Here is a 12,527-nt window from a genome sequence, read left to right as displayed (position 1 = left end):
CTCCTCCGGTCGGCACCGGGAGCTACACCGATCCGCCCCGCACAGCGGCGCTTGCGGCCGCGGGAGGACTATATATCCCAGCAAGGAAAGGAGGCGGGGGGCGGCTCCTCAGAGCACCGGGGAGTTGTGGAGCCGCGGGCGGTGCATTTTGGGGGCTGTAGTTTTCCGCCGCGCCAGTGTCGTGCCGCGGCGAGTTGTATCCTGGGACAGCAGTTTCCGGGTTCGCAGAAGCCCAGGGTTATTTTCCCTTCCCGGGCTTTGCTCACGGGTTCATTCCGTCTCTCCCCGCTGAGCCTTCTCCGGTAGCGGCAGCGTTTCGGGCCGTCTGCCCTGCCCCAGGGGTATAGGCTGGCGCCATGGACGCTAACCAGCCGAAGCAGGAGCACTTGCTGGCTCTGAAAGGTACCGACAGCGCGGCCTGCTGGGCCGCCGAGGGCCGTTGCGCCCTGCCAGGCCGCCTCTGCCCGCCCTGCCCGTGGTCCCCTCACTGCCCCCGGGCCCGCACTGGGGGGCGAGGCGCTGCGGCCACGACGGGCGCCGCGGGAAGCGGTGCGCCGAGATGGCGCAGGCTCCGGGTTGCGAACCGGTTGTGAAATGCTGTGTCCATCCCGGAGGCGAGGCCATTTCTTCCCTTCGCCTTTAAAGGCGGTGGAGCAGGGAACGGCTCGGCAGGAGCGCCTGGCGCTGGGGCTTAAGGCGGGAGGTGCCGGGGGAAAGGAGAGGGCAGGGACAAAGGGACCCTGCCTACCGGTGTGCACCTTGGTGGGCCACCGAGGCAGTTCGATGTGTTTGTGTTTTAAAGGGGTTTCCGCAGCTACAAGAGAACATTTTTGTTTTAAAATTTACTTTTCCAGTTCCCGGTTTGTTGTTAGGGTTTTTTCCCTTCAGATGTTTTTTCTCCTTTATGTGTAATGCACTGCTAGTTGTTGGGTTTGCACCCTTGGTGCAGGAGTGTCCACGAATAGTGGGGGGGAAAAAAAAAAAAAAAAAAAAGTGGCTGTCTCTCGCATGCCTTGCGGAATTAATATATAATTCAAGAGATTAACGTGAAGAATTTTGCAGCTGGGTACCAGTAAGCCAGCAAATACCTCACTGAAAAGCCTGACTCTACTTTAACTGTGTTTTATTTAATAGACATATTTACTTTCTTTTTTTCTAACCTTATTAGTTTGTAAATGAGTGGTCAAAATCTCAGTTCTGCAAGCATTCTGAATCAGTGAGGCTGTTCAGATGGATAAAGTAGCACAGGTGTGTAGGTGGTTTCAGAGCCCATCTTCTGCCAATTGTAAAAGTGGTTTACAGCACTTACGGAGAGCTTTTAGTGGTGTCTGTATGTCACAGTAAGAACCAGAATTCAAAGATCAAGCAGCCCTTTTTCATATGTGTACCCATACGCTGAAGACAGGAACCTGAAGACATGGATTATGATTAGTTGACATTACAAATGCATTTTGATAGCAGCTAATTCAAAGCAGGAAGTTTTATGATGGAACTTTTTGCTTTTGTGAAAAAAGCAATATAGTCATTGGCCTTACATTGAATTTGCTGCAGTGTCCAGGCTGTAGATTTTGCAAAATAAATAAGAATAATATTGGGGCTTCCTTTGTGGCTATCTTAAACAAAATCTTGGCAATGTAATGTGATCCTGGATTTTATTGATTCTAGTATTGGACATTGCTGACCTCTGGCAGGGAGCCTGGAATGATGGCAAACTTGTTAGGAGGGAACAACAGGAGGGCAAATGAGTGTTATGTTTCATAGTAGTGTTTGTAGTTATCTCCTACCCCTGCATGTAAAACAATCCTTACATGAAAAAAATTATGCATAAAACTGTAAAGTCTTTAAGGACTTAATTAGTCCATCAGTTATTCTAGAAGTTTAATAAAGGAAGTAACAGGCCCTTAAGGACTAAAAGGATGACTGCATATATTCCTTGAAAGCTTTATAAACTGCTGTGTCAGTCAATACTGTTCCAGGAAAGGTTTTGAAACATGCATCTTTTCTAGTTGCTTTGTATGCCCTTGAAATTTGAAATGCTGAAAACACTTTTTAAAAAATAGATTTGTTTGGTAATTTGGAGAAAATAGCAGTGCTAGTAATTGTATGTTTTTTAACATGCATTAGAACAATATAGCAAGAATAATGCTGGCAAGGATTTGCAAAAATGATTGTAAAAGAATACTCTTGGAAGGGACAGTGTTAAGTGCATACAAATAATATTCAGTGTGCTGACATTACACTGGTAATAATGCAATACAGTTGCCTGGATAAATTAGAATATTCTGACATATATATCCCTTATTTTTACTAGTATAGCTTTTTTTTTTTTTTTTAAATATCCTAGCAGTGTTTTTCTTAATATGGTAGTATATTATTTTTTATAATACTTCTGCTTTAGGTCCTGTTTTCCACTGATCTTTGCAGCACGGGGCAAGGAAATTCTTGCAAATATATTTCAGTCTAGATTTGAGAACCCTAATCAAGAGACTGTTTCCTTTCTTAAGAATACCTGGATTCCTATTGTACAAGCATGGAAGTGGTCTTGCATTATCGACCACATCAGAGAGATCTAGTAAAACTGCAGGAATTTGCAGAAGCAGCACTGAAGGAGTTTCCCATTCGTCAGTTACCAAGATTTGCACCCTGGTTTCCAAATGATTTATACAGACTTCCCTTCAAGCCAAAAAAGCAGCCACCTGTAATTTCTTGTGAAGAAGCAGAAGAACTGAAACAGCTTTCTACACCTTCAGAATATGTTACAGGACCTCCTGATTATGACTGCACAAAAAATCTCCTTGAGTTTCAGTCTGACAAGAAACATGGGCAGACTTCAATCCAGGCACAAACTGTTCACAGACAAATTACCTTGGACAATCAAGAGGAACCATCACCTAATGGAAAACAAAAACTGAGAAGGTCTTGGAGTGTCTCTCTCCCTAACCCTAAGCTTGAAGAAAAGATTCTTCCTTTATCCCAAGAACTGCAAAATAATTTAGAAAGACTAAAACTGCATACGTTTTATAGAGCAAAGTGGACAATTGAACAGTCTGTCTGTAATAACCAAAATTTGGAGGACATCTGGATAAAATTGAATAGACTCATCAAGCAGAATGAGTTACCATCTTGCAATGCTACTATCCAAAGATCTGAGGGACAGATATGGGTTTTCTGTGATATATTATACTGTGAATATATCAGAAATATTCTCAGGCAAAAGCTGAGCCTTACCCATAAAATGAATTTGATTGTACATAAATTTGGAGTTATATTTAGTTTATAATTATAAGAGAACGTTTCATAATGAGATTTCTATTGGAAGTACTAGAATTTTAAGCAGCTTAACACAAAACTTAAAACAACTTATACAGCTTATACAAAACTTAGAACAACGAATGAATTAACAGAAAACTACTTAATATTACTCTACTACAATTTTTAAACTGTAATTTTGTAACTTTGTTTTGTTAGGGGACTTATGAATGGTTCTACTGAGATTAATAGGTTTGTTTGACTTAGTGCTGCACTTCGTAGCTTTTCTCTGCCTGAGTAGTCTAAAGGAAAAAAAATTAAAAATAAAAATTCCAGACTGTTACAGTAACCTATATCAGATAATAAAATTAATGCTTTTGGTCAAGCAATGTACATCCTTGTGCTTTTTTGAAATCAGAAGGAAAAATATTTTTGAGTTGAGTAATCATTGTAAAGGTTTGTAATTATTTCTGACACTGAGGCTTTCAAGATCTGATTATTTCATGAAAGTAATATTTTTTTTTAATGCAGGCATAGCCCTCAAATGAAATACAAATGTACTCCATTGCATGTGTACACTGTCCCAATAAGGCTATCTATGTTTTCCCAGAAATACTGATGAAAGCTTTAGTGGAAGCTGTGTGCTGAAAGATAACTAACAATTTAGTATTTGCTGATTTATGGCTTTGGTTGTAAGAGTACTTTTTTCCCCTTGGTGTTTTTTTGGGTTTTTTGTGTCCAATTTACTGGGGAGCAGGAAAGCAGTAACTTCTAGCTACAGGTCAGGAAATTAAGAAATCTGACTTCATCTGTAAACTTTCTTGTTGTTGTTATGGAAGGTAAATGTTTCTGAACATGTGCATGTGTTTTAAGGTGATGAAAAGCTGATTTCAATATGACTTTGTCACCTGAAAAAGTAAAGTGTTTCAAAGTCACACTGTCCCTGCTCAGTGCAATGTTTGGAGGGGCAGTGGGGCATTAATACAGGGATCAATAGGGCTGCAAGCTTCCCTATTAGGCAGCCCTACTAATTGTAGTAATTTTGCTGTAGCTGGAAGTTAAGGTCTGTGGAATTTGGAAAAGAGAGAAAGTGAACATTAGTTGTAGATGGTTAGATTATCATTAACAGTGATCAAAAAAAAGTGCACATAAGCATAATGGAGATCTGCCTGTGTGAAAACAAATAAAATCCCGTTGGAATTTCACCTACCTTTTGGTTACATCCTTATGTTGGAATAATTATATTTTATTATGGGCATTACATCTCTTTGTATCTTAAAATTAAGGATATTGCTCAGTTTGGATCATTTACATGTATTTCAGGGAGTCTTCTATTGGCATTTGGAGTGTTTGTGACATTTACTGTTACCACTTAGCAAAACTGATATTAATGCTGTCTTCACTGAAATTATTTTCCATGCTTAAGACTAATAGTAGAAAAGTTTCTTTGTGGGTGAGCATTTTTAAAAATCAGATGGAAATGGAGTAGAATGCAGCATAGTTTGAGTTATATTTTATGTTCTATTTTGTATTTAGGATCTTAGAAGAGGTGAGAGGTTCTCCAGCAAAGATACAATGTTTTCTTTTACTAATTCTGTAGTCCTGTTAAATATTATGCTTACATCTATGTTACCTATTATGTTATTATCTTAAGTATGACTAAATCTGACCTGTAACTGTTCCTTTAGAGACAGCCAGCAAGTACTAGTTGGTATGGGCTTACTGTAAATTTTACTAAAATTAGTCAGATGCCTAATACAGTCCTGATATATATATATATGTATACACACACACACAGATGCACAGGCACACACATACACACACGCATACACACGTACACACACATACACTCACATACGTATATACACACACGAACACACACATAGACACACTTATACACGCACACATACACACATGCACACGCACACGTACACAAACATAAACTCAGATACACTCACACATATACACACACATACACACATATACATATACACACGCATAGACACAGACAAGTACAGACACATACACAGTCATACACACAGTGGTACATAGTCATATACACACATGTACACACATGTACACATATACAAATAAACACACACATGCATACACACATATACACACATACACATGTACACACATACCCACGCATACACATACACACATACATACACATGCACACACACGTACGTGCCTACACACACACATACACAGTCATGTACACACACATGCATGCACACATACTCATACACACGTATGCACAGTCATACACAGTCATACAGTCGTGTACACCCATGTACACACATATACGCATACGCATATAGCCACACAGTCGTACGCACGCACATGTACGCACGCACACGTACATGCACACGTACACGCACACGTAAACTCACACATACACATTGTATCATTCTATGAGGTGATTCTGTACATAATTCAGTATTTACCTTTTTCATTTTTGATATGGAATCTGGTTTTCCGTTCACTGTGTTTCATCTGTTTGGAGCTTTTGGTATTCCTCATGGCTGTAAACCTTGAGGTAATGTTTTTAAACTTTACACTCTGACAAAAAGAATGTGAATATTTTTAATGTGAAAACAGGTTTGTGTCAATGCTAACTTGCACAGGTCTTCTCTATGACCTTGTAAGTTCTTGTGAACCAATATAGCCAGCTACACCCAACTGTGTACTGAGATAATAGAATATTTTACAGAACTAGAAATGATGAATGCTGACCAGACGTGTAAGACATAGAACAGTACATTAAAGATGAAAGCACAATGGATGTATCAGTGCAAGGATATTAATTAACTTGTTGCAGTCAGGAAAAGCCCTTTTATTATATTTTTTATGGTTTAGATTTCAGAAATTATGTGGTTTTATGTTTAAGTTTTGAAGAAAAACAGATTAGTGATTTTTTCATATTTAGGTCAACACTTAGGTTACAAATGCTCAAGTTTGCTTCATGTGAATGGTTTCATGAGTTGCTATATGCAAGATTAGGATCATTGGCTTATATGGATACAGAGAAATTCTTTTAAAAAGCAGCATCTTAAATCTTTAATACAAATAGAAGTAATGTAATTTGCAGTATTATTAATTAAAATAGCCTTTGAAAATACCATTGTCTTGAAATAGAGGGGTTCTTGATACCATAAACTCTGTGATTTTTGTCAGTATCGATAACAGTCATTTACACACAGTAAGTGTGTTCCTGAAGTTATTGTGATGGTTTTGGTGGTTTAAGTTTAGAGTTTATGACTGAAAAAGCAGTTATATGAACAGGCTTTAGTTGTATAAAGGCTTTTAGACCTGTCACTCAATCTTGTCACTGATGCCCTATGAGGAGATTAGGGCATAAATGCAATTGTTTATATCCTGGAATTTGGTGGAAAGGCTCAGTACTAGGCATCAGGTCCTTTTTCCAGAGCAACCAGGATCACACAGCAGGCACTTAGTCAAGAAGAGTCCACAAAAAACTCCAACTGTAGTTCTCCTGAAGTCCACAAAGCACCTAGTACAGTAACAGGCATAAGATGTTCAGCATGTAAGACTCAAGGCAGGAGATGTTAGTGCACCAGGGAATAAAGCTAATTGAGCAACGGCATCACCAGTGCTCTTGGGTATCCGGAGTAGCAGGGAATTTTTTCTATGGAAACAAAGCCAAGTGATCCAAAAAGGTGTCACCCTGTCTCAGGCTAAGATTTGGTGGAAGTGTAAGGCAAAATTTTAGAAAAATATATTTTAAAATACCTGTTTCATTGACCTATGGTTTATGTTCTGATTTTTGCAGTGATGAGGCTAACAAAACCTACTTTATTCACTAATATTCCGGTGACTTGTGAAGAAAGAGATTTGCCAGGTATGTCTTTTCTACTGACTGGTTATTATGTACTTGTTAAGTAATGTAAGCATCTGAGGCCTACGTGTCAGGATTCTTATAATTTCCCATAGATGGTAATCTGAAACACCAGCACATTTTGTATTTGGTAATAGCTATAAGAAAATGCCAAGGTGCAGTCTACAGCTTTTGGCCTACAGCTTTGAAGGCCTGGGGACGATATTGCTAACATGTGATGTCAAAGAATGAGCAATTAACAATCAAGATGGAAAGCTGTTGTGAGAGAAGTGTGTAATTGCAGAAAGTTATGTGTTACTATCTTCATTATCTGGAGAAAATGCCCTGGTAATTAGAACCAACACATGAATGTTCTGTGGAAAATTACTTTGCAAGAATCACTACTTTTGAATTATGTTACACTGGGTATACAGTCATGAATAGGAAATTCCTGGGTTGTCCCCCAGTAATAGTAGCAGTCGAGGAGTCAAGTATGGGGCAAGGGAAATATTGAGGAAGAGATAGTTGTGTGGAAATACCAAGCAAGCAAGGGAAGAAAATAAGTAGCGTTGATTAGTTCTGTTGTTTAATGTGCTTTACTTGGGCAGAATTTCATTTAAAAGTTTAATGTTAATTTGAGCACTGTGGATTGAAGTCTTCAGTACTGCTTAATTTATTAGATGTGTCTGGAAGTAGGTGATCATTTACAGACTGGCCTATAGATACTTATTTAATCCCTAACCAAGTGTGTCATAAAATAAGTATAATAAATAATAAATAATAAATTACATCAAATTAAGTGATTAAGTTTCATGACTTAGAGAACATAGCATCATTAAAGTTGGAAAAGGCCTCTAGTATCATCAAGTCCAACAATCAGCCCCACACCACTATGGGAACTAAACCACATCCTGAATTGATATTTCCACGTGGTTTTTTTAGCACTTCCAGAGGTGGTAACTCCACCAACTTAATGTAGGCAAAGCTTTAAATTTGACAAATATTTACATACTAGCAATTTGGTATTTCTATAGGTAGTCTATTTAACCAGCTCATGGAAGATGATCCTTCTACTGTAAAAGGAGCAGAAACATTGATGCTAGGAGAAATGCTGACATTACCTCAAAATTTTGGGTAAGAATAAGTTACTGCAACTGTAAAATGCAATGTTTAGGATTCATTTAGGAATAATCTGTTCATTACTGTTCTTTCTTTTTTGAACTTTATTTTTATGCAATAGTTTTGTTTAATTGTTCTGAAAATAATCTGGGGTTTGATTTGTAATGTGACATAGTATGTAAATGTATGCAGCCTGTTGACTGTAGTCTGACTTTGAATGTAATAAGGAATGAATGCTGAAAGCAATTTGCAGCTGTATTTGAATTTCCAGTGGAATACACTGCTACAAAATACATCCTACACTGACAGAGTTTACTACAGTGATTTTTATGGGTAATGTAGGCCATCTTATTCTTGTATTTTTATTTAGAAAATGTCTCGTTTGTTTTCTTTTGAAGTTGTTCATATTAGAACAGTGATACTTAGAAGTATAGGTGTGAAAATGCGAACATACTTTGAACATTTGATCTGACTAATGTGTAAATGCACATTTTAATTTAAATTGTCATGTACAATTTAAATTTAAAGCGGTTTCAGTGAGATGTTCTGCATTTCTTTTTAATTAAGTTGAACTAAACATGTTTTTTTCTTTTTGAACACAGAAATATTTTTTTGGGAGAGACGTTTTCCAGTTATATTAGTGTACACAATGATAGTAATCAAATTGTCAAGGATATACTGGTGAAGGTATGTAAAGATAAATTTACTTACTGGATTTAAAAAAACTGAAAATAAGTTGCATCTGTTTTCTGACAGTATCTTGTATGCTTAATTCTAATGTATTAACTTCAGAAAATATTTAGGAAATTCAAAAAATATACCTGGAAATTCAAAACAGTAGGACATAACAGAAATTATGATGGAAGTATTTAATGATTAAAATAAAAACTATGATTTTGTTTCTAAAAGGGATATGTAATAAAGCTTCTCTGGAGAACTGGTGCATCAAAACTTGCACAGTAAAGAAATTGGAGTTATGTTTACTTGCACTTTCAATTAGCTCATCAAAGCAAGTATCTGTAATGAATAGACTTGCATTTTGCTTGTATTTCTAATGAATTCTTTTCTAGTGCATTGTGGTTTTTTGCATTTTCTGCTGAACAAATAATACACTGAGTATAGAAATTACTGACATCATTGTAGAACTCAAATGTAAAATTAGACAGGCTTCTTTTTTTCTAAGTTTTAAAGTTTAAGTTGGGGTTTGGGTTTTTTTTTTGGACCATTTATATGTATTTTAACACTTGTCTTCATTTTGATAAACATCTCATAATCTTAATATATCTTAATTATGTTATACGTATAAAAAAATGTGGGGCACAAAATGCTCAGTAAAACATAAGTGCTCCATAACATAAGTTATTTTTCTTTAGACTGTTTTAAGCTGCTGCAGTTCTAACCAGTGTCTTGTTTTTCTCTCTGCAGGCTGATCTTCAGACAAGTTCTCAACGCTTGAATCTTTCAGCTTCCAGTGCTGCAGTGGCAGAACTTAAACCTGACTGTTGCATTGATGATGTGATCCATCATGAAGTAAAGGAGATAGGAACACACATGTAAGGTCTTAAATTTTTCTATGATTGAACAAGTTTGAATGAAACTGCAGGACATGTGTGCTATTCTGTGGCTGCTTTTCTATAAACACAAGATTTAAAGTAATTATTTTTTAAAATTGTTTCTTTCAGCTTAGTTTGTGCAGTAAGTTACACTACACAAACAGGAGAGAAGATGTACTTCAGAAAGTTCTTCAAATTTCAGGTATTGCACAAATTATTATAATATGTGGCAGAATCTGGAAAACCCATTTTAAAAGTCTTGATGAAACGCTTAAAAAGCTTCTCACTACTAAAAATATGTTTGACTTTTAAAAATTAACCAATTAAAAATGTCTCTTTTAACTTCACATGAACTGATGGTTTCTAATTACCATGCAGTTAAACTTTTCAGAAATAATAAATATTAAACCTTGCAATTTTTATTCATTTATTGAAAAAGAATAACTTATTCTTTAAAAAAACACCTTTTTATAGCATCCAGATTTATCATTATTTTTAAACAGAGCGGGTATTGTTCATCCTGATTTTGACACATCTGACCTTTGAGTTTCAATTGTAACATTCTAATTTTTATTTTAGTGTGTGTAACCTTTTTTTAAATTGCAACTTAGCGGTTTGTTTTTTAAAGGAAACTAAGCAAAGAAGTCTGTGTTATAACTGAGCAATAATTACAGAGGTAATTTATGTAGAATTATATAGTTGGAACCTTCTGTTACACCATATAAATTTCAATTTATATGAGATTAGAGTAACTAAGGAATGCAGGAAATAACTTATCTGTGGACTGTGTGATTCTGGCAGAGAACAGTCTGTTTTAGCTGTGTATTTAATGGATGCTAGTTTTTTAAGAGAAGTATGTTGAGGCTTGGGTAACTGGGCTCTCTCCCCTAGTATGGAGTATTAGGTGATGTGCTTCACTGAATATATTTTTAGATCCTCTCACAGTGTCTGGCAATACAGGTGTTTTATATAATTTCTGCCAGAGAGTCCATATAGGACCATCACTCCCAGCTTCAGTGTAGAGCACATATTTAATGTCTGTCCCTGTTCGAATTGGTCCAAGGGCCATTGCCTACAAAATCTCTGGCTTAATACTTTCAAAACCAGCTTGTTGTTCTAAGCCCCATTTAAAGTCTTTCTTCTTTCAGGTAACCTCATAGAGAGGTTTCACAATCTGATTGCAAGCAGGAATATGCATCCTCCAGAAACCAACAGTTCCTAAGAAGGACTGAGTTTCCTTTTTGGTAGTTGGTGGGGCCATAGCTGCTATTTTGTTAATCACGTCCATTGGGATGTGGCGATGTCCATCTTGCCACTTAATCCCCAGAAACTGTATCTCTTGTACAGGTCCCTTGACCTTGCTTCTTTTAATAGCAAAAGCAGCCTTTTGAAGGATTTCAATTATCTTACCTTTTTTGAAGACTTCTTTTGCTGTGTCACCCCACACAGTGATGTCATAGATGTACTGTAGATGTTCTGGAGCTCCACCCTTTTCCAGGGTATCGTGGATCAGTCCATGGCAGATGGTAGGACTGTGTTTCCACCCCTGGGGATTTGATTCCAGGTGTACTGGACACCTCTCCAGGTGAAAGCAAACTGTGTGGCCTGCATTCTGGTGCTATAGGAATAGCGAAAAATGCATTAGCAATGTCAATAGTAGCATACCACCTGGCTGCCTTTGACTCCAGCTCATACTGAAGTTCTAGCATGTCTGGCACAGCAACACTTAGTGCTGATGTAACCTCATTTAGGGCACAATAGTCCACTGTCAGCCTCCAGTCTCCATTAGGCTTTCACACTGACCATATAGGACTTTTGAAGGGTGAGTGAGTCCTGCTGATCACTCCGTGGCTCTCTGTTTGCCAGATCAGCTTGTGAATGGGGATCACAGCATCTCTGTTGATGTGATACTGTCATTGATGCACTACTGAAGTAGCTATTGGCACCTGCTTGTTTTTAGTTTTCAGCAACCCCACTACAAAGGATTTATCTGAAAGGCCAAACAAAGCCTGCAGCCATCCTGCATTCTCAGTCTTTACAGCTGCAGTACCAAAGGACCACCAGTACTTTTTTGAGTTCTTGAATCATCTCCCTGAAGGTAGTCCATGACAAGGATGCACAGAACATCTGGACCAGTCACTATAGGGTGTTTATGCCACTTTATTCCAGTGAGGCTCACATCAGCCTTCACAGTACTCAGTTCTTGAGATCCCCCTGTCACTCCAGACATAGTGACAGATTCTGTCCCTTTCTGATTTGATAGCATTAGGGTGCACTGTGCACCAGTGTCCACCAAGGCTTTATACTTTTGTGGCTCTAATGTGCCAGGCCATCGAATCCACACAATCCAATAAATTCGGTTGTCCCTCTCCTCCACCTGGCTGGAGGCAGGGCACCTCTAAATTGAGCACATACAACATTGTCAGTAAGTGCATTACTGGGGCTTGCATCCCCATTATTCACACCTGATGTACAGGGATTTTGAGTCACCAGGATATTTGGATTGGGTATCTCCACACTGGGGACTTGAGCAGTCATCCTTTTAGAAGGACCTCCTTTTTTATTTGCTTTATCTATTAGCTCACATACATGTGCATATAGAGCAGCAGTAGGTTTCTTATCCCACTTTTTAATTTCCTCTCCATACTCATTCAGGAGTGACCATAGAATACCTCTTGCTGTATACTGTTTCTCTCGATTCAGTCTCATAGGAGGGTGTTTCCTCTTAATGGCTGCAATGTGGCTTCCATCTCCCATTTGAGAAA

General features: G+C 38.0%; 1 protein-coding gene across 5 annotated transcripts in view; it reads left to right on the top strand.

The window, feature by feature from the left end:
• Positions 1-100: 100 nt before the first annotated feature.
• Positions 101-12,527, top strand: part of LOC103537182 (trafficking protein particle complex subunit 13) — a 31,945-nt gene continuing 19,518 nt past the window's right edge. For 4 of the 5 annotated variants that reach the window (XM_030467900.1, XM_030467899.1, XM_030467902.1 and 1 more), the window contains exons 1-6: positions 101-402; positions 7,046-7,114; positions 8,125-8,224; positions 8,812-8,896; positions 9,635-9,762; positions 9,892-9,964. In XM_030467900.1, coding sequence (XP_030323760.1) covers positions 357-402; positions 7,046-7,114; positions 8,125-8,224; positions 8,812-8,896; positions 9,635-9,762; positions 9,892-9,964 — 501 coding nt within the window. In that variant the 5' untranslated portion in view covers positions 101-356. Of the gene's footprint in view, positions 403-2,504; positions 3,604-7,045; positions 7,115-8,124; positions 8,225-8,811; positions 8,897-9,634; positions 9,763-9,891; positions 9,965-12,527 lie in introns of those variants that run through there. The other variant, XM_030467903.1, reaches the window with a different exon arrangement.

This window comes from Calypte anna, chromosome Z, assembly GCF_003957555.1.
Source record: "Calypte anna isolate BGI_N300 chromosome Z, bCalAnn1_v1.p, whole genome shotgun sequence".
Classification (NCBI taxonomy): Eukaryota; Metazoa; Chordata; class Aves; order Apodiformes; family Trochilidae; genus Calypte; species Calypte anna.
The sequence above is the reverse complement of the archived record's forward strand: the minus strand, read 5'-3'. Positions and strand labels throughout refer to the sequence as shown.